At 45.5% G+C, this 21,084-nt stretch overlaps 2 protein-coding genes across 8 annotated transcripts in view; both read left to right on the forward strand.

The window, feature by feature from the left end:
* FLT4 (fms related receptor tyrosine kinase 4) overlaps nucleotides 1-8,271 on the forward strand; it is a 98,846-nt gene extending 90,575 nt beyond the window's left edge. Inside the window, exons 27-30 of one of the 3 annotated variants that reach the window (XM_037907394.2) lie at nucleotides 808-947; nucleotides 1,885-2,005; nucleotides 2,635-2,720; nucleotides 4,001-8,271. In XM_037907394.2, the coding sequence (XP_037763322.1) occupies nucleotides 808-947; nucleotides 1,885-2,005; nucleotides 2,635-2,720; nucleotides 4,001-4,217 (564 nt within the window). In that variant the 3' untranslated portion in view covers nucleotides 4,218-8,271. Of the gene's footprint in view, nucleotides 1-807; nucleotides 948-1,884; nucleotides 2,006-2,631; nucleotides 2,721-3,997 lie in introns of all 3 variants that reach the window. The other 2 variants (XM_043520878.1, XM_037907393.2) reach the window with 2 other exon arrangements.
* A 6,259-nt stretch (nucleotides 8,272-14,530) lies between these two features.
* RNF130 (ring finger protein 130) overlaps nucleotides 14,531-21,084 on the forward strand; it is a 92,018-nt gene continuing 85,464 nt past the window's right edge. For 2 of the 5 annotated variants that reach the window (XM_037906166.2, XM_037906164.2), the window contains exon 1: nucleotides 14,531-15,327. In XM_037906166.2, coding sequence (XP_037762094.1) covers nucleotides 15,060-15,327 — 268 coding nt within the window. In that variant the 5' untranslated portion in view covers nucleotides 14,531-15,059. The remainder of the gene's footprint in view (nucleotides 15,328-21,084) is intronic. The other 3 variants (XM_043552784.1, XM_043552783.1, XM_037906165.2) reach the window with 3 other exon arrangements.

Below are 21,084 nucleotides of genomic sequence, written 5' to 3' on the forward strand. Positions count from 1 at the left end.
GACATTTTGTTGGTACATCACATAACAGGTGTGCGACATGCAACACACTGCAGGTGCTGCTCAGTAGTTGTTGATAAGTCGGTTAGCGGGAAGTACTATACCCAAGGCAGCACCTGACGTAGGGTTTATTCTGTATTGTATGTACAGGACAGCCCAAAGGCAGTTAAGTGGCTAACAGAGAGCCTAGGGATGGAGGTCAGCAGAACAAGTACCATACATACCTGTTATAAACACCGAAGAGGAAAGCCTAAGGAACTGTATGCATTATCAAGTTATGGAATCAGAGTTATTTTCTTTCCCTATTCCCCCCATACATACACATCAACACACACTGTACACACCTGTATGCACACAGGCTCTTAACTCACTGTACTCAAAGGACATGGAAATCTCTAGGGGGTTGTTGTGTTTCAGAAAAGCAAAAGACCTAAAACAGGAATAGAGAGACAAGGTGGGTGAAGTAATCATGGGAAGGAATATTTCCATTTTATGCAGTGTAGTTGTAGCTGTGTTGGTCCCAGGATATTAGAGAAACACAGTGGGTGTGGTAATATCTTTTATTGGACCAACTTCTGTTCTTTCGAGCTTACACAGAGCTTGTCTCTCTCACCAACAGAAGTTGGTCCCATATAAGATATTACCTCATCTACCTCGTCTTTCTAATATCCTGGGACCAATACGGCTACAAAAACACTGCATACAATGGAAATACTCCTTCCCATTATTGATGGTGTCTATGTACAAAGTTCTCTCCTGTTTGCAGAGTCCTCTTCTTTCTGTAAGCACATTCACTTTCCTTCCCTTCAGGAGGGGAAGGATTACATCCCACTGAATGACTCTCAAAGCTCCGAAGATGACGGCTTCTCCCAAGTGCCTTCCTCTGTCCAGCAGAACTCTGATGAAGAGGAATTTGACATGAGGCTACGCTGCCACAGCTTAGCAGCGAGGTGAGTTCCTGCTGTCCTTTGGGAAACACTGTGAGAGGCAAAGAGAGAGCCAACAGGGATCCAGACTTCTAAGGATGCCCTTTGGAAGTGCTAAGATTCCAGTAGTGCTAGGTTGGGAGGTCGCATTCTAGGCAGGTCTGACTCCAACACTTAGAGATTTTGCATCTGGGTTCTGTTCATGTTCTCTTCGGTGACTGGGGAGAGACCTTGATGTCTGAGCATACGACCTGCCTCCTCCACCCACCTCTAGCTACACTAACAGGGCAGTCATGGCTATAGATTTCAGGGTCCTGTGCATTAGCAAGGGAAGAGACCTGTTAGACTGTCCAGTCTCTCTCTCTTCCAATGCAGGTTGATCCCAGCTGTGCTTTATCTTGTCCCTTTCTAAATGACTCAAGTGACAGGCCTGCACCTCTTTCTTTGGGAGGCTATTCCACAATCTAATGTTGGAACATGAGGACATCTGCGTGTTGGGGCTTTAATCATGTCTCTGTTCAGTGTAACTGGCTCTGTCCCTTTCACCTTGTCCCCTACAGCAATACATCAGCAGCTACTCCTGCTGCTAAGCACTGTAACCCTACCCCTGCTCAGGTGAACGGCTCCTCTGTTTGGGTGGATGGAAACCTTTTCTGGACTGGGGCTAGATTGGAAAGTCTGCCTTGCTGCCACCCTCACTAAAGTGTGCTTTCTGCTGCAGGAGGGACAGGGAACACAATATTCCACTCCACGAGTGTAAGAACGGGAGGCTACCTCACAGCACTGGAGTCTTGAGGTGTATGCATCCCTCCAGCCCCCTTAAATGCGTCATTGTGGTTGCCTGCTCCCCAGAGTAAGCTCTATATTGAGAAGGCATCATAGGGCAAGTGACCTGTTGTGAAGCACTGATCCAGATATTGGCTTATTTGGTTTACTGTGTGCTGTATGCTTCTCTTGCCAGATATTATAACTGTGTGTCATTCCCCGGTTGTTTGACTGGAGGAAATCAGATAAGGTGTCCATCCAGAATTAAGACATTTGAAGAGTTTCCCATGACACACACAATGTATAAAACACACCCGGTGAGTGGAGTCTGGGTGGAGTCGGGCAGGGAGGGATGAGGGGATTGTTTGTTTTCTGGCCCATTTACTGGTGATGGAGGAAGGACAGTTCTCTATCTGTCCATCCCAACACTATCTCATCCCATCCCATGCACACTCATCGATCTGTCATGTAAGGATTTTCTATAGCGCCCATCACTGTATGAGCTGAGTGTTGAACAAGTAAATTAGATCTGCCAGCGACGTCCAGAGAGGATTCGGCTTTTCACCCTTCCCAGGTTTGTAAGAACAAGGCCAATAGGTCAAGCACACTGAAATCCACAACAGGACCAGTTGTATGCTAATAACCTTGTGCCAGACTTTAACAATCCCTGGTCTGCATCATATAACACCTGGAAATGCTCCCCATGCAAACTCTGCGTTTGCACATGCCATTTTTAGGAGGCTACATTTGAAAAGTGGGCCCCCGGTGAAACTATGGCATTTACAGATAAAATTGTCCCACAGTCCCCTCAGGGCTACTTTCTCACCCTTCCCAGCTACCTCCTGTATTTGATTTAATGAAGGATTGAGGCTGCGCTTGATGAGCAAATGGATCTCTTGACAGGGATGGTACTCATAATGCATGTTGCTTCCTTGTTTCCTCCCAGGACAATCAAACAGACAGTGGGATGGTCCTAGCATCAGAGGAATTTGAGAGGCTAGAAAACAGACACAGAAAAGAAGGTGGATTCAGGTACCTCCTTAACTCGCTCCCGTGGACCACTCTTGCTTGCTGTGCGGCACCCTGAGGCAAAATGCACTGAGATCACTGAAATATCTGCAGTTGCCTGCCCACAGAATCTGCTACTGGAGGCAGAATTCCTAGAGCCCTCTGCAATAAAGGGCTTGATTGGTCTTACGGCTTTTTCATGGTATGGGTGGGCTGAGTATAAACTTCTAACAAGTGGAAAATACCTCAGCAAATCGACCTGTGAAAGCAGTTGTCAAATAAAAACAACACCTTGTCTACCACCCAAAACACATTCCATAAGGCCAAGGAGTAATGGCTCTGCTGAGATAACAAGGCACATGAAAGTACTTGTCCACTTCTCCCTCAGGCACCTCCATGCTTTTTTCCCCACACCACCCACTGCATTTGGGAAAATCTCCCCAGCAAATATCATAAAGCCACCACATCTGTTAAAATCCTTCCTTACATCTTTCCTCTGTCATAATGCCTACAAATCATTGCCCAGTGGCATTAGCTAGGCAGGGGGTAAGTTGAGATTTCTGCTTTTCTGCTGAACTCTGTTCATGTTGTTACCTGGTCCTCCTGCTCTCCCCCACCTGGTTTGTTCTGCCAACTGTTGCATCCTGTCTGACACCTAGACTTGCAGCTGCTTGAGGCGGGATCTGTCTTCATTGTTACTTGTCTCTACAATGCCTGACACAATGGGGTCCTGAAACTTGGTTGGGGTTACCAGCTGCAAGCCTAAAACAATATAATAATAATCAAGCAGCTGCAAAAGGCTACTTTGCAGCAGAGCCAGTAGGGAACTGGATGCAGGAATGTGTGTGGTGGGTGTGGGTCTCCCTGCTTGGCAGTTCACACTGAGGAGAAGGGGGAGGGGGAGGCAGGTCAGGGAGTGGGACCTGTGGATCCTCCTCTGGACACAAGGGCCCCACAAAGACTAGTTCAGTCATTGAGTTGAAATAGCCTCCATAGAGCAGCCTCTGTGGGAAGATTCTAACAGATGCACACCTGCCCAGTGTCAGGCCTGGGGCCTGAGCGTGCTGCATATCAGTGTGGTGGGTGCCCCAGATGTTAGCGCGCTGGGCGTCAGAGAGCTGGCTGTTAGCTTATTGGCTGTTTGTTAGCATGCAGAGTGTCCTCCCGAATGCCCCCCTTGCCTCCGTGCTTTAACAGCTCTTTAATGAGGTTCTTTCTGGTGCTGGGAAGCCTCTCTGAGAGGTGCTGGGTTTCTCCAGTACTGCTCTGAACTGATGCTCTGCATCTCTCCTTGCTAACAGCAGTAAAGGGCCCAGTCGAAATGCAGAGTTGGCAGTGGAACAGTCAGACCTGAGAGGCAGGTGTCGACCGTTGTATCCGTCCCAGGTCGGAGGCCAGACTTTTTACAACAGTGAATATGGGGAACTGTCAGAACACTCAGAGGACGGCAGCTACACCCCACCCGGAGAGGGGGCCAGTCCCTCCGCTGTCCATGCGTCCTTCTTCTCAGAGCAGTATTAACAGGAACAGGCTGCGGAGACACCATGCCGAGACACCACCTTCCACCCTTCATGCTGCATTGCCGCTGCCATACGGAGCTTCCCCTCCAACCTAGAACAAACCACAGCAGGAAATCCCCACAAAACAGATGGAGAAAGGGAGCGAGAACGCCTTGGAATTACAGACTGATGACTCGGGATGCAGCTTCTGATCCACACGGGCACGGGAGAGAGCGCGTCACTGATTCAGATGTTTTGTTTTATTTGTGCGGGTGAGACAGACTAATTCCACTGGTTAGTGTGCATCTGTGCTGAGTGCTGCAACCTCCTCTCCACATCCAGCCTCTGTTCAGATAGGTTTCCACTCACTAAGCCCCATTGCAGGTCAGATATAAATAGATGTCTGAGTCAAGACTCTTCCTGATGTGCAGCCTTAAATTATTTCCTTTGGATTGTTTTTTCTACTCTCTTAGTCTTCATGACTTCAGCCACTGAGGAGAGGGACAGAACAAAAGGGAAGACTGACAAAGTGGTACCAGCAACAAGAGCAGGACGTTTCCGAGCGATGGATGAGAGGATCCCAGTGGATTCAGATATTGCCCGTAAACATACCAATGTGTGTGTAACTCAGTAGGCACGAAAGCACTCCCGGCCCCTCAAAACCACTTCATCCAATCCCACCAATATTCCTTTGTGAATGATCCCCAAGCATTTAGCATCCCTAGCAATGGAGACCTGCCTTTATATCTAATCAGGGGGATTATTTTTGCCACCTTAAAGCAACAAGTTATTAGCTAATAACCTGAAACAGTTATTAGCTAATAGCTAAAGTCACCCCAGTAAGACAGAGAAATATCCACTGTTTTTGTAGACCCTGTGAAAAAGTCAAGTTTTATACACTCTATGCTGGCAGCAGGTAACTAACCATCCCTCTCCTCAGAGCCCTGCTATAATTTGTTGCTCCAGTTAGAAAATAAACAAAACAAAGTCATGTTAATTTCAGCTGGATTCTAAACACAGAGGGAAAATCAGTGTTTGATGAAAGGAAAAGATCAAAGTGGTCGGATGTGACCTTTTTATTTGCAATGAGCTGTAAGGGTTTTATGAACAATGGAGAATACAAAGAACAAAGATAAGGTCCCTTTAATTGCATCACTTTGTTTGCTGGCATCACTGCAGTGGAAGAGAGAACCCTGCGCTGTGGGTCTGGTAAGTGCTATTAACTTGGATAGACTGTATTGGCTTCACATACATTTGCATCCACTTTCAGCAGCCACTCAGCCATTGCCCCAGCAGGATCTCCAAAGGGGAGACCACACCTCAGACAGACTCCTCTTCAGCATCTATCACAGCACTTTGCCAGAGTCTCCAGCATAGTGAACCTGTCTTTCATTCCAATGGGCTTTCTTAGGTGTGGGATCAAGAAATATTGGTTTCTATAGAAGCAGCGTCAGTGGCTTTTTTATGTGAAATCACATGAGCTCAGAAGCTATGGGGACTCTCTGTGCAGTTCCTCTGAACACATTTCTGTTCTGGTTCCCTGCCATTCCCCACCTGCTTTTCCTCTCCCTGCCACAGAGCAACTTCACAAAAGTGTCAGAGAAATCTTTGTGAAGAGGCTCATTTGAGCAGCTTGTGAGTTTCCTTTTAGCATCTCATCCCACACACCTTTCAGAGGCAGAAGCTCCCTATACCTTTGGCGTCTCAGCACCAGAGGAATTCTGCTTGCAGGCCAGGCTTCTATGTATAGAACTAAGGGTTTTGTTTTGACTTTATTATTATTATTTTATTATTATTATTATTTTTTTGGTATCAGATATCTTTTTCCAGATTATATTTTTCCTCCATAAGAGGGTTTTGTGCATTTACAAAGCTGGCACTACCATTGTCTGTACCTTTCCCACATTGAGTTGTATGTCGTGGGTACACTCAATGTCTTGTCTGTTTGATTACAATTCTCTGCACAAGTGTGGGCCTGTGAGTTTACTTGATGAATGGGAATATAGGTGGTTTTGTTTTTAAAATTACATATAGACATCTGCAAGGCACAAAATCAGTCCACCACAATATTGTTCTTCCCTTTTGTGTCAGTGGAATTGTAGTATGATGTGCATATCAGAGAGCTGGAAGAGATTCCCCAAAACTCATACCTCCCTGTGCCTGCTAATCCCACTGCACCCCGTGGGAATTCAACCCACAGTTGTCAGCTGCTCGAGTAGCTTTAAGTTGCGGTCATGACTCAAATAAGGAACCCTACTGATGGAGGCTGCTAGGAGAGACACTGAATCAGTGCATCCTCTAGGTGCCTAGGCCATGTCCTGTACTATCACCCACTTTTTCAGCTGCAGCAGGCCCTTGGCGCTGGGGAGGTTGATTCTGTGCCTGGTTCACTGTGGCATAAACCCAGGCTGAATTTAGCCCACTCTCTTGATGCATCCTTTAGATCCAGCCTTTTTTGTCCTGACTATACTCATCACACCTGCCAGCCTTCAATGTGCCACAGGAAAGACTTCACCTGGAAATACACTTCAGCTGCAAAAAAAGGCCGAAAAATATTTACCAATAAAACAACAAATAAAACGCCACTGTATAAAGGGGCCAAAAGACCTTCTCTATCCGATGGTTGAAAATGTACTAGCAAACCCCACATTTAACAGGGTCCTAGCACAGGTTTCCAGAGCAGTGTGTCCAGGGCTTTTTGAAACTGCTTGTGATGATAACCAGGCTATGAGCCACACTCTGTCTGTGCTTCTGTATTCAGAATGCAGAGTGGATGGGCATTCCATGTACATGTACACAAGCATCAGTCTATGGAAAAGTTATTGCACTGAAATCCATTGTTTAAAGGCAGCCCGGGTGAGTCCATCTGCAGGTCAAGGGCAAGGAGCTGGAATGACCTTTTATTTTGAATGTTGCAGTCATACAATTTCAGCAGAGGTTTGCTTTGCTTCCTATACTTTGTACCCTCTTTAGGGTGGAGAGACAGGAGGGGTGGGGGAATCAAATCCTATTATATTTGCAACAACAGTAATACATACATAACATACACATAATATGAGTAAACCTGTCTACTCTGCAGACACTCCCTCTGATGTAGTATCAATGTAACGTGTGACCATGCACAGTTGTATAGACACTTGTATTTTCAGTAATTTAAAAGCACACTATCAAGATTGAAATGATAGTGTAAAAAGTTGACATTCTTTCCTATGTTATTGCCACCATCCATGATTATTAAAATTGACAGTTTTAAAAATCAATGTTTTCATCATATCTGCCATTTTTTACATTCTGCAACTTAGGTTGAGCAACGAAATGAGGTTGATCTGTTTCATTTTCGGTTCTGATGCACTAGCCCCATGCTGCAATGTTTGGGCTTCCACAATTGCAGTAGACAATTTCAATTTTTAAAACCCCTGATTTAATTTCTGTACCTATTAGGTTTAGCAACACCCTCACTCTTTTTTTTTTTTTTTTTTAACTGAACCTAATTATTGAGACTAAGAGATTTGTTGTTATGCCATAAAAAATGACCGGTATCCTGCTAGTTTCATTTTTTTTACCACTCATTAGTTATTACAGATCATTCCTCTCTCATGAAAATAAAGTGTTTGACACAGAGCACTGGCATGGATTCTCTACTTGCTCATACATATGCTCACCCCCAATCAAAACCATTGGCATACATGTGAATCAAGTAATGCTTCCTTTACATGCCAATATGTTAAGCTGGTACCAGTTGTTACCACAGCAGCATTGAACGTTTCGGCGAAGTGGCCTTGATGCAAGTAGGATAACAGGGGTTGCGTGTGAATGGATAAGTGTGTTTGTGTGCGAGTGTAAGTGGATGTTGTGTGTGTGTGTCTCTCTCTCTCTCTCTCTGTGTTACACAGGAGTGTTTGTGGGTTTTTTAAAATCACTTTATTTGAGTCCTGTCTCTGACAGTTCAGTTATATATTAAACCAGTTAGAACACTGCTTTTTTTCCCCCCTCTCCTCCTATAGTACTTGTTAAACTTTGTCATTAAGAGTTTTGTTGTAATATCTAAATGTGAAATAAAATAAAGTCATAACTTTCACCTGCTTTCTGTCATTTCTGAAGTTACATAGCTTCGGCAGCTACAGAGATGCTGGTCCTTGCTAAGTCGCATGACTGTGGTCTTTGCACAAAACTCAAGGTTGAATCCAAACCTTGTTTGCAATCTAACTCAGATCAATTAACATGTTTTGGTTTTATTATTTCACATTTGTGTCTCTTTGCATTTCCTCCTTTCAGGCAGGAAACAGCTGTTCTTGTGGCATTTCCAGGATGAAAGTTAGTCTTTTCTCATGAGATCCTTGGATAAAGCCGGATACGCTTTGGATAAGTATGTTTATCTGAACCAGTGACCTGAAAACTAAGAGCTTCACTCAACAAGACCCTTAAAATACTGACCAGATACCTTGGTGGGGCTTGGGAGGGCTCAAGCTTCAGTCCCCCTTCCTCGGGTCATGGAGTAATTTTTGTTGTCAGAGGGGGGTTGCAGTGCAATGAAGTTTGAGAATTGCTGAGCCAGTGGCGCCGAAAAGTGGGGGGGCCTGTCCTGTCCGCTTTTCACTGGGGTGGACCCCGCCCCTTCCCCTCCTTCTTGCCACGGCCAGGCCAGCTTGGAGCCCAGCTGGAGAGCCCGGGCAGCTGTGAGGAGCCGTGGCACGGACCCTCCACCTGCCCTGGTTGGGGGGCCCGAGCAGTCCCCGGCACGTGTCCCTGCCCCCGGGGCCCTCCGCCCAGGGCAGGTGGAGGGTCTGCGCTGTAGCTCCCCACAGCTGCCCGCCCAGCTCTTACCATAGCCAGGCTGTGGCTCTGAGGCACCTCCCCGGGCTGGAGCTGGGTCGGGGAGAGCCACACAGGCAGCTGTGAGGAGCCTGGGTCCCTCCACCTGCCCTGAGCAGGGGTTCCGGGGGGGTGGGCAGGGAGCTGCTTTTGGCCCCACCACAGGCAGGAAGGGGGTGGGCTCCCCGGCCCTGCTCTGGCTTACGGCTTGGCTGGGGTTGGGGCCTTGGGGGGGCACCACTTTTGGGAAGGCTCCGACGCCCTTGGGCTGAGCTAGAAGGATGTACGAATGGCCTCCTCCAAATATGGTGATGCTCTGAGATTGGCTGGCAAAAGTCAAAGCGAGCCCCAAAGCACCCTGTCAGAAACACCCTACTGTAGGTGAGCTCTCCTGACCTCATGATCAAGAGTCTCAAGACCCCTCCAGCTCCATTTTTGCTCCCTGTGAATCCCACCCCCTGTCATACCCCTTTCCGCTGTGCACTGCTACCTGTTGTCTGAGCTCCACTTAGCTGCCCTCAGAAGTAGGTGAGAATTTTTTTCTTCTCCAGTACTCCCCTAGGTGGTGCTGTAGCTCTAACAGTGTCCTCTACAGGATGGGAAACGGCTCAGGGGCAGGTGAGGCACTGCAGGTTGGAAGCCAGTTTTGTGGAGGGGTGCACAGGAGACAGAGACAGAAAAGGGTGGAGGTGGAGGAAACTTTTGACAAAGAACGTTTGTACCATAAAAAGTAAAGACCAGGACGAAATGTAGGCCTCTTGCACTGGGGTAGAGGAAGGATGTTCTTTTACGGAAATTTTCAGCAGCTCTTTCACTGGGGAAATTTGTGCAGTTAAGAAAAAGTATGAACGTTTCCTGAAAATACATATCCTTTAATGCCAGCCGAACCCTGGCAGCCTCCTCTGTTTAACCACAATAGGGTGAGCTTGCAAAATCTCTGAATCTGTGGAAAAAAACAGGCCCTCAGAGTACATCTACATTGCAAAAAAAATAAAATAAAATAATAAACCTGAGGCACAAATTCTGAGAGTCCAGGTCAATTGGTTCTGGCTTGCACTATGGGGCTAAAAATTGAAATGTAGATGTTCTACCTCAGCCTGGAGCCCAGGCTCTGAGACCCCACCCCTTTCAGCCTGAACCAGAATGTCTACACTGCACTTTTTAGTCCCACAAACCAAGCCCCGTGAGCCTGAGTCAGCTGACCCAGACCAGCCATGGCCATGCCGCAGGTCTTTCACTGCAGCGTAGACAAACCCTCAGATGCTGGACAGCAGATAAAGATGATGTTGCGACAGTCCAGTTCAGCAAAACTCTCTGCAGCTCTTCAAGTAGCTGCTTCTCGTGGGGAGTAAGAGGGAAAGTACACTCGTCAGTGCTGGCTCTCCAGGCATAGAAGGGGTACAATTCACAACTGCCTTGCCTCTTGGGTTTAATGCTTCGTTGCAGCTGTGCTGTCTTTGGCACAAAAACAGGGTGAAAGAGAACAAGTATGGCTTTAAACTACCTTTCCCTTTTTCTCAGGTTGGCCAGGGGCCTGCTCAGTCCCCTTTGTAATTAATGCCTTAAGACTGCTCTACTTTAAATTTGACTACCTAGAGCCCTAAGGTCATGCCCCATTTTTCCTAACTAGGCCCTCAATGCTTGTGGCTACAGGGGGTGTGACAGAGAGGCATTATGCCAGCTGTATGCTACCTAGAGATTTGCCCTACCTAGGCAAATTCTCCAGTGGCCAGGTCCGCCGGAGTGGTGTAAAAGGGTTGAAACACAAGAGAAAAGGTGGTCCCATGTGCAGTCATTCACACCTGTGCAAAGTGATCTACCATTCTGATTTGGTGGTGATATACACCTACTTTGCACAGGTGCTACTGACGATATAAGATGCAAGGTGAAGGTGCTCAAGAATGAGGCCCACAATATGCAGCAGACATGGAAGAGATGATGGAATGTAGCACCCACAAGGAGATTCATGAATTGGGAAGTACTAAATGGAAATAAAAGTAACACATAGAAGAGGGGCAGAGGGAAAAGGCAGAAATTCTCAAGTGAAATTTAGAGGCAGTATAGTCTAGTGTGGTTAGAGCAGGGGACTGGGAGTTAGGACACCTGTGTTCTATTCCCAGCTCTGATACTTGCTGTGTGACCCTGGGCAGCTTATGTCCCAGTGACTTGGTTTACCTAGCTGTAAAATAGAGAGAATTCTTATTTCATCCCCAGGAGAGTTGTGAGGAATAATTGATGCTTATGAAGTGCTTTGAGACCCTTGGAAGAATGGAAGCATAGTCATAACAACTAATACTTATACCTTCAAAGTGCTGGATCAGACATTAACCAACTAATCCTCACAACATTCCCTGTGAGGTTGCTATTATTATCCCCACTTTACAGCTGAGGAAACTGAAATACAGAAGGGAAGTGGATGTCCCAACATCGCACATCGAGACCCAGGGTGAGAAATTAGCATCTCCTGAGGTCCATCACTGCACACACACTTCCAGACCAGGCTCTCTATAGAAATGCAAAAACCTGCTATTACATGCTTTACCCCTATTCATCCCTGCCTTGCAGCTCCTTCCAGCTGGCAGAAAGGCTCTACAGAGCAGGTGTCAGGGACCACCTAGGAATGCCTCCAGCACAGCCAGTTCCATCAGCACCATGCTGCCTTCACAACAGCCCTTGGGCTCGGGGGCATTCCAGGGCAGGGATGGACTGGAGGAAGCAGACTGGGAGCAGGAGTGTGTGGCGGGGCATTCGCCCTAGAAATTCTGTGCCCCTACAAAGCCGCATAGGGGTCATTGAAGCAGGGACACAAATTAGCACAGCATGGCAAGCTGCCCAAACTCGCATTGTGGGCCACCCCAGCCCCTGCTGCCACTGAACAGGGGAGAAGGAAACTGCTTCTCCTCTGTCCTGGGGCTGGTGCCTGCACCAGTGCCAAGATGAATCCAGCTGTTTATGAGGACTGCTCTGGGAAAAGGAGTATTTCAACAGTAAAAGTGCTAGCTCTGAGTTTGCTTTAAACACCACAGAGTTGCTGGCCCATAAAATTAAACTACCATCTGTATTCCAAGCGTGATGAGACAGGGTTCTGGAACATTACCTATGAAGGCATTATTGAAATATAAGCATTTGTCATTACTTTTGCCTTGTGGTCCCTCCCCCTTGTATACAGGATGAAAGGTTTTGTAAAATGCTTAGAGGCCATTAGTGAAATCATTGTGGTTCTTCACCCAGCATTTCCCAAGCAGGAGAGGGGAAAAAAAATATGATGTGAAAGCAGAACATTCCACTGCTGCTTCAAAGACATTTCCTGCATTGTATTGACATTTCTACAGAGCTTTTCATAAACGGCATCTCAGAGGATTTTACAACTCCACAAGTTACATGCCTTTAGTGGGCCTCGTGGGCCAATTTGTGCTCTCAGAGGCACACATGTGATTCCCACTTCTTCGTTGGAAGTTACATGGACATTTCCAAGGACAGAATTTAACTGCCTGGTTACAGGTAAATAAAAATACAGAAAGTTCTTTCTCTTTGCTAGCTCACATGCATTTGTGACCAGGTGCATCACAACAGTTATAGAGTGGAGCAGTTTAACCACAATATTTAAGGTTAATCACTACCCTTATCTTGAGGCCTTCCACAGCTGTTGGTAAAGTCATCAGGGAGTGCATATTGCAAAAGAACATCAGCACAATTATTTGCTCAGGAATTCAGAAAGTATTCTCAACAAAGGTCCTATGAGACTTAAATACTGGATTACTAGTTTTCCTTCCCATAAATAAGTTTCAAATACTTGCCTATGTGAGGCCTGGAAGGGTTGGGTTTTTTTTTTTTGGTGCTTTATTTTTGATTATTCCTGTGGCCATGCACAGAGCCAGATCCTTGGAACTTCTATGATGTTATTTAAATGAAGAAATCTAATATTAATATTTATTTAACTCAGTAACATCTGGGTAGTTGTAAATTTTTTAATTTTACTACAGAAAACAAAAGCCAACTCATGCTGGAATGGACAAATGTCCTGGCCAAATTCCAAATCAGGTTGTTACACAGTAGTGAAAAACCTACTTAAATTCTCTTTCTAGTTTCAATTGGCCAAATTATTTTTTACTTTCCCACATCACTCTCCTTCCTCCCATGCATACAACACATTTTTTCCATTTTAGACGTGTGCTTTTAATCATGCTCACTGATTGGCTTGGTGCTCAGCAGAGCTCTGGATCTTAGAGGTAAAAAAGCTAAAAGAATAATGGAGACACTCTAGGCACAGCATTTGTTCTTATGTCTAAATCCCTGAATCAGAAAACTGAGTTTGTAGAGTCAAGTATTTCTTTACTATATTAACTGTAGAGTATCTAAAATGGCCCAGCCATTGTATTTAGGGCTCTTAATAGTCTATTGAATTCTAGTTTATGTCCTAGAGGCACTGACAGGGCTTCTGAGGAAGAATGTCAGCAGTTGTGTTTTGCAAATCCTTTTGTTAAGAAAATTGAGCCTGTCAAAGTTCAGATGCTTCTTCAGCTCAAAGTCTTGAGAGTCTAACCTGAGGACGTTGTTATGTCCTTCTGATTTTCCTTTCAGTACATTTAAGGCAGAGGAGGCAGTCTTGGAGACAGAGGGGCAAGATCCTGCTCATACATATGACACCATGAACCCTGACTGACCCTGGTGAGTCACTGAAGTAACAGAGAGCAGACTCTGATCCTGTTGTCCAGAGACTATCCCCATGTGGTCCCAACCAGAAGAGACCTATCTCTATGGGCGAAGGACAGTTCTCTACCCAGGCCTCTTCTCTCCCAGGCCCATTGACAAAGAGACCCATTATACCTCCCTCCCTTAGGTCTTGCTCAGCTTTGCCACCCCTGCTCCACCCCCGAGGCATCAGAAGGTGCAGCTCCCAGCACTTCCCAGCTGGGAGGGAGCCACTGCAACCCCTCAAAGAAAGTAGCTAGGAGGACTCTCGTAGGAGGCACCCCTTTCTCCCCAGCTCCTCCACTCCCTCCAGCAGGGGGTGCAGCAGTCTGCTGCTAGCTCCACCCCTTTTCCTGACTGGCCTGGCCTGGCCCCGCCCCGCCCCGCCCCGCCCCACCTCCAGGCACCTCCCCTCAGTGTAACAGCCATCCCCTTTCTAGGTAGCCTCGCCCCCCGGTGGGTGTGACTCCCTGCAGAACCGCCCTCTCTCCCTGTTAACCACGCCCCCACGTGGGTGTGACTCTCCAGAGCCCCGCCTCCCCCTCATGGCGATGGGCGTGGGCGGGGCGTAGTGCGCTTGCGCAGCAGTCGGGGAAGTAGGAGCTGGCTGTTGTCGGGGTCCGCGCGCCGGGCGCGGGCTTTCCCTGAGGAGCGGGTTGGGTCGGCGCCTCTCGGAGTCCCGGCCCGGGGAGGGAGCTGCGGAGCCGGGCATGGAGCGGTAGCCGTCAGCGGGAGCGGCCGGGCCGGAGGGGGCAGCCCCCGCGGCACTGAGCGGATCCCCGCCCGCGGGGGAGGCTGCGAGTCTGAGGGGGGGGTCCTGAAGCGAGGGGGGAGGGGCTGAGAGCGCCCGACGGAGTCCGGAGCGCGCGGGGAGGAGACCTGCAGCCCCGGCGGGCGCCCCTCGCGCTGGCCGGCGCCCGCTCCGCGCCCAGCCCGGTGACCCGCAGCGGGGGGCCGCGAGCCGCCGCCGCATCCCCCCAGCCCGGCTGCCGCACGCTCCCCGTAGCCGCGCGGGCACAGCGCGGGACTCTCCGCCGGGGGCTGCCTCGAGCCGCGCCGGCCCTGCGCTGACCCCCGGGGGCCGGGCCGTGGCGGGATGCGCAGGAGCCGCCCGAGGCTGTGAGCCCAAGTTCGGGGGGGTGGGGCGGGGCCCTTCGTCGGTAGCTCCGCGGGGCCACCTGCACTGCCACTGGCCCGTAGATGGACTGCCTGGGGCCCGAGGGCTTCCCTGCCTCCGCCGGCGCGGTGAGCCCGCGGCCCCTGCCTGGGCGTGGGGGAAGAACCACGCGCGCTGCGCTCGAGGCGGCGCCTTGGCCTGGGAAGACTCTTTAAACCTGCATCTGGGCTCGTTCGACTTCGGATGAAGATGATGATCGCGAAGTGGACTTCACAGTGTTGGAACCGTCTCTCTTCCCTGCCCGTCTGGGTCCTGGTTAACTGCTGTGTCTTGCTGGCTAGCGCGGATAATACCAGTCAGGCATATTACACAGCCCTCATCAACGTGACTGTATTGAACCCCGACCGAGTCAGCCCTACGTTACTAAGGATCGATCGTGGACGCTACGGGCAGGATTCCCCCAAAGTGGAGGTCAAAGGCCTGCTTCTGGCACCAGTGCCTATCAACGGAGGTAAATATCGTTGATCACCACTTTTCCTTTCTTGTGAACGGAGAGGCTCTACCTTGAAAGTATCCTAGATCTTTTTCTGGGTTTTCGATGTATGCTTGATTATTGAGTAAGATTATGTTGGGTAGCGCGCACAAAATAAGCACAGCTACTAACAAAATAAACGTGGCTGACGCTTTTTTGTGCTGTGGTGACTAGTAAACTAATCTGATCGCAGAGTAAATCATTCACTTGCTATCTGGTATCTTGTTGACAGAGCAGTTATCTGTGTGTAAGGCTTGCAGATTTTCATTGTTAGCTCTGGCAAAGAAGAGGAGGGAGGACTTTCCCTTGCTAGAATATTCATCATCTGTTTCTGAGTGTGCTAGTACTGAGGAGTTGTACAGGGTTCAGCAAGTGTTAAGTCATGTCGAGACTCATGCATTCTTTCTGAATTAATGGCAGTGTTAGATATTAGGTATTAGTGCATTAAACAAAGTAATGTAGCAAAATCTCCAATGTCAAAATTGCTACAAACAGTTTCATCTCAGAGCTTCCATACTAGTTATTTATCAGGAGAATTTGATGTGTCTAACTGTATAAAACCACTTGATAACATAGTCAGTTGTACACTTAACCTTATTTCAATGTATTTGCAGTTACAGGATGGTTGACGTCAACAAGCTTGCATCCTGGTGTGTTTCAGACACCCACAGTATGCTTGCATCTGATACAAGCAATACACGACATATGTGTCTCTGTGTAATTACACCTTACCCAGATTTCATCCTTTATTAATGTGTGCCCTGTTTTTGTAACTAGTGATATTAGCATTTTAAATAAAATGTGAATGTAATAGCTTTAACTTTTTCGTTGGTTACATTCTGATAAATAAAATGTGAGATTCTTAGAGAGAATATTAACCTATTCATGTTCTTTTAATGATACTAATCCTTGTCAAGGCTGGAATGAAAGGCATTAAGTAGGAATACTTAAGCAAGTCAAAATAGTAAAATTTTTAAATGGTATCTCTTGAATTAAATGATGTATCACAGGGTGTTTGCAGGCTGCTACCTTTCTTGGGTGATGGACTTATTTGATGGATCATATCTGGTTCCTAGCATGTTTTCTGGATGCTGAACTTCTAGAGAGAGAGGAATATAAAATAATCTTCTAGTGCTTGTATACTGTAAACCCAGAAATTAATATCTAGTATTTGGGGGGGGGGAGAGAACAGAACCTAAAATATACATTTTTAAAAGAATTGAAAAAATCTTTTGAATTGTCATAATTACCTGTCACAAATCCTAAAGTCACAATGTGTTTTTATGCTGAAGGCCACTTATAGGATTTGCCTTGAGTAGGCTAAAATATGAGTAGATTTTTTTGTATTTTGGGATGTGGTAACTAATATATTTTAAAAGACTAGTGTAATGTCAAGGCAGGTTGTATTTTAGCATGTACTAGCTGGTCTAGTTGAAGCCCTGAGCTTCACTAGAGTTTTTAGAAGTGTTACTTAGAACATGCTAGAATACCACATTCTGAAAAACACTTTTTTTTATCATAGTCAAAATAAAACCATTGATTGATTTTGTTCCTGAAGGGCACTTGGGAGGGACGGATTTGGAATTCAAATAAAGGCCCTCCAGTGGTGGTTGACCTCTCTATTCTCTCCCATTCTTCCCCCCACCCCCCTGCCCTGAAACCATCTTAATTTCGTGTCAAGTTATCTTGGTGAAATGGAAGGAGATGTAAAACAATGTCTTATAGGTGGTATTGTATCTTTTTAACATATATTTTTAGTATATAAAAGAGTCTGACATCTGGATTTCCTTTACAGCAAAGTGCTGCATCTTTTATCAATAAAAATTATTGATGAAACAATCCTTAATTCTATTTTAGCAATCTTTTTTGCATTCTTTTCTGATAGTCATCTCCAAAGAGTTAATGAAAGCATTTGTCAAAGGATGATAGTATTTTCACTGGAATAACAAGAGAAAAGCTTAAATAAAACCTTAGCATGTCCATGAAACAGCCTTAAAAGTATAACATGATAAATAATTTCAACTAGGTAGCATGGTGAATCATGAAATTGCAGACCTGAATTATTTCAGTTCTGACATGCTGTAATTATTAATGTTTGATATTTCATCAGTTGCTGAACAGGTTCAGTTCTGTCCTTCAGCTTGTCAAGAGAAGCCTATAAAGGTAGACCTAACTGTCTTCCACTGTTCCTTTAATCTCTTTTATGAAGTGCTTTACACTGCTCTGTTAAAACCTTGCATATTTTGCTTTATTTGTGCAAAGGCACATTTTCCCACAGGTAAAAATAATAGGATTGCACTATTCATTTAGAGTAGAGAAGATTAAAATATTTATTTCACAAGCTGTAACTAACATACCAATTTGCACGCTTATAAATAGTCTTTAGGGTTCTGTTTTATCTTGGTAGTATTGCTGTATTTGATAAGTGAGCCTTAATGCCTTTCTGCTGCTAGCAGTTGCCCTAATACCTTGATCATTGTCTGTTTAACTTGGTGCAAGAGTTTGTTTAGAAGGTAATAATAGCTCTTAAACCAGAATAAATAGTGCATCCTTTGCTGAACTAGGACTGTAATCTTGTCTATACATCAACTCTTTACCTGTCACTTAAGCTGAGCAGAAAAGACCTTATATTTGTGATATTTATATATGCAGATTTACTGATAGTGAAGTTAGGGCTTGGTAGCAGCCCACTCAATCACTGTCTTACATGGAATTTTCATGAACCTGAGTGCTCAGCATAATGACTTTGCTTATGCGTATACTGAGAGCATCCCTGTGTTGAGGACCTGAAATGCCTCTCTGTGTGTGCAAATGTTACTTCATGCACTGTAGTCTCATTGCATATAGAGAAGTAAATTTCTTTCACATATAGTGGCATTAGGACCAAGGCTGAAGATACTTAACTGCCATAATGGGACTCCTCATGGTAGTTTTTATGACTTGGCTCTTTGTTTACTCAATATTTTTATATGCTATTAAAACAAATTTTTTAAGATGCTGTAGTCCCATGCAATTATGTGGTGGTCTTCCCAGACGTTAAAGATGTGGTTGCATCATTTTGCAATTTTTTTAAACTTGTGCATTTTTCCCTTCTTTTCTGTCCACATACGTAGCTGAAATACTTCCAGTTTATTACTCTGTCCTGTTAGTACGCACATTAAGACAACCTGATTTCTCTCTGCCTTGTTAAAACTTTTGTGTGAATTTGATATCTGGTTTTAAAAGCTGTATTCCACCCAAATAAACTTTACTTGATTAGATGGTAATTCACAAAAGTGATTCTGTGAATGTAAATTGCTAGTGTAACTTGAATGGTATGGCATGTCACAGTTACCCTAAAATGGAAATACAACATAAATATATGTATACTTTTGTAAGAATGTTAATATAAAGGCTGAATATCTCCTGTGTTCTTGTGTTCTCCACTTACATGTGTTTTGGGTCCTTTTCTCATTGTCCCAAGAACTATATATTTTTTTATTTTAAATTACTCAAAGCCAAGTACTTAATTTTTATCATGAGAATATGTAACTTCTAAATATAGAGATGATCATAAAATAGGTACTGATGGGAAACCACAGATTACTTTATGACATCAATACTGAATAATTATGATGGAAGAATTCTTTTATAGGTCTGTTACCAGCTTCTCTAGGACTATAGGTGCAGTTGGTATTTAACATTTTAAAGATTTGCTGATACTTTAAATGAGCAAAACTGACTCCTTATTTCAATATCTGTAAGACTGACAATATAGTTTTCTAATAGATCTAATATCTGCAAAGATTTTTGTAATGATCCCAGTGATCATTAGTGTGTTTAGAGTGGATTCTTATTGCTTGCTCTACCTTTGAAAGTTTCTCTGGAAGATGTTGGGTTTTTTAAAAAAACAAGTATTTTATAGAGTATATATTTTTTCACAGTGAAAAATCTTGGGAATTGGGAACCTGTAGTGGTCAATATTAACCCATGATTGTGTGTGTGTGTGTGTGTACAATCCAGGGATTTAAAACAAGTTTATAAAATAAACCAAGGAATTTAAACATAGGAATTTGGCGACTGTAACTTGTGTTTCCCAGCAATGCTTAGCATCAGTGTGAGAAATAGTGTACTCCCATCCTGCAATTTCCTTGGTTTAACATGTGAACACCTTGAAACCTCTTGTTTTTCAGCCATTTTCTGGCAGACGGGTGAGACTTTTCTGAACGCTTGTTCCTTAATTGTGTGAAAAAGGAACTATTGAGCAAAGTAAGGCATGTCCTTTTCTAGGGGATGAATATGCTATTTTTGCAAATCCCAGTCAACCACATACTGTTGCATAGTACTGTTTTATTATTTTTTTATTACGACCGTGCCTATGGAGCCTGATTGATTGGGCCCTGCTATACTTGGCATGTACAAATAAAACAGTGCCTGCCCCAGATTGTTCACAGTCTTGAGATTTAGACAATATGTGACTGGTGACTAAACGAACAAACAAGAACAGGGAGAGCATTGTGAAGAAAGGATTGTGGCAGAGATGGGTATAGATGCATATAGCCTAAATCATGTCAGACAATAGGGATTAGGAGATATAGCTAGACTAAAACTACTGGGGTTTACAGTTGAGTGGCAATTAAATTTTTCTATTGAACCACCAAGAAAAAAATTAAGTATTACAAAAAAGTTGCATAAACTGCAGTGATTTTCCTTTCTTTCCATATGAACTAATGAGTCCTTTGAAACCAGATTAATTCTCATTTCAAAGTACTTCTTCTAATCAGTTTAGTTAAATCCAAAATACTACCTTTTGTAGCTAAAATGCTCTTTTGTGTAAACTCTCTGATAGTCTTTTAAAAAGCAGTACTTGTATATAATCTGACCCAGTCAACTGGTTTTTAAAAGCGGCAAAGAGTCCTGTGGTACCTTATAGACTAACGCAGGACTCTTTGCCGCTTTTACAGATCCAGACTAACATCAGAGGGGTAGCCATACTTGTTTTTTAAAACAATCACACATGACAAAATTGATGCTGCTTCTTTAAAATAGGAAGTGGTAAGGTGACAGCTGCTTTTCTGCCAGTAAGTCTTCCAGCTGAAATTCTATCATCTAAATTCTAACATATAAGTCTTATATTTTTGCTGCATAAGCCTGCATGTTTGAATGTTACCTAATCCTCAGTTGGACAACTTTTGGAAGAGCTGCTAGGCATTGATGGCCCCGTGGCACAGTTTGTTTTGATCTTGTCCATGTTAACAAATCCATATTTCTCTAGCCCTGCAAATCCGTGGGGTATCTGCGGGTATCCACAGCCATGGATGTAGATGCCAATATCCGTGGACCATTTATGCATTACCAGCGTGGATACAAATTTTGTATCTGCACAGGGCTCTGATGGTAAGAGCGGGCGGGCAGCTGTGAGGAACTGCGACATGGATCCTCCACCTGCCCGGGGTGGAGGGCCTGATGGGCAGGGACAGGAGCCAGGAGCTGCTCGGGTTCCACACCCAGGGCAGGTGGAAGGGTCCGCCGTAGCTCCCCACAGTTGCCCGCCCAACTCCTACTGTAGCCAGGCGGCAGCTCTGAACTGCCCCCAGAGCCGGGTCGGGGAGAGCTGCACTGGGAGCTGTGGGGGGAGTCTGGGTCCTTCCACCTGCCCTGGGTGGGGGGCTAAAGGGCAGGAACGCCGGGTTCGGGGCAGGGACACTGGGCTGTGAGCTGCTCGGGCCCCCTGCCCAGGGCAAGTGAAGAGTCTGC

The sequence above is a fragment of the Chelonia mydas genome, chromosome 8 (assembly GCF_015237465.2).
Source record: "Chelonia mydas isolate rCheMyd1 chromosome 8, rCheMyd1.pri.v2, whole genome shotgun sequence".
NCBI lineage: Eukaryota > Metazoa > Chordata > Testudines > Cheloniidae > Chelonia > Chelonia mydas.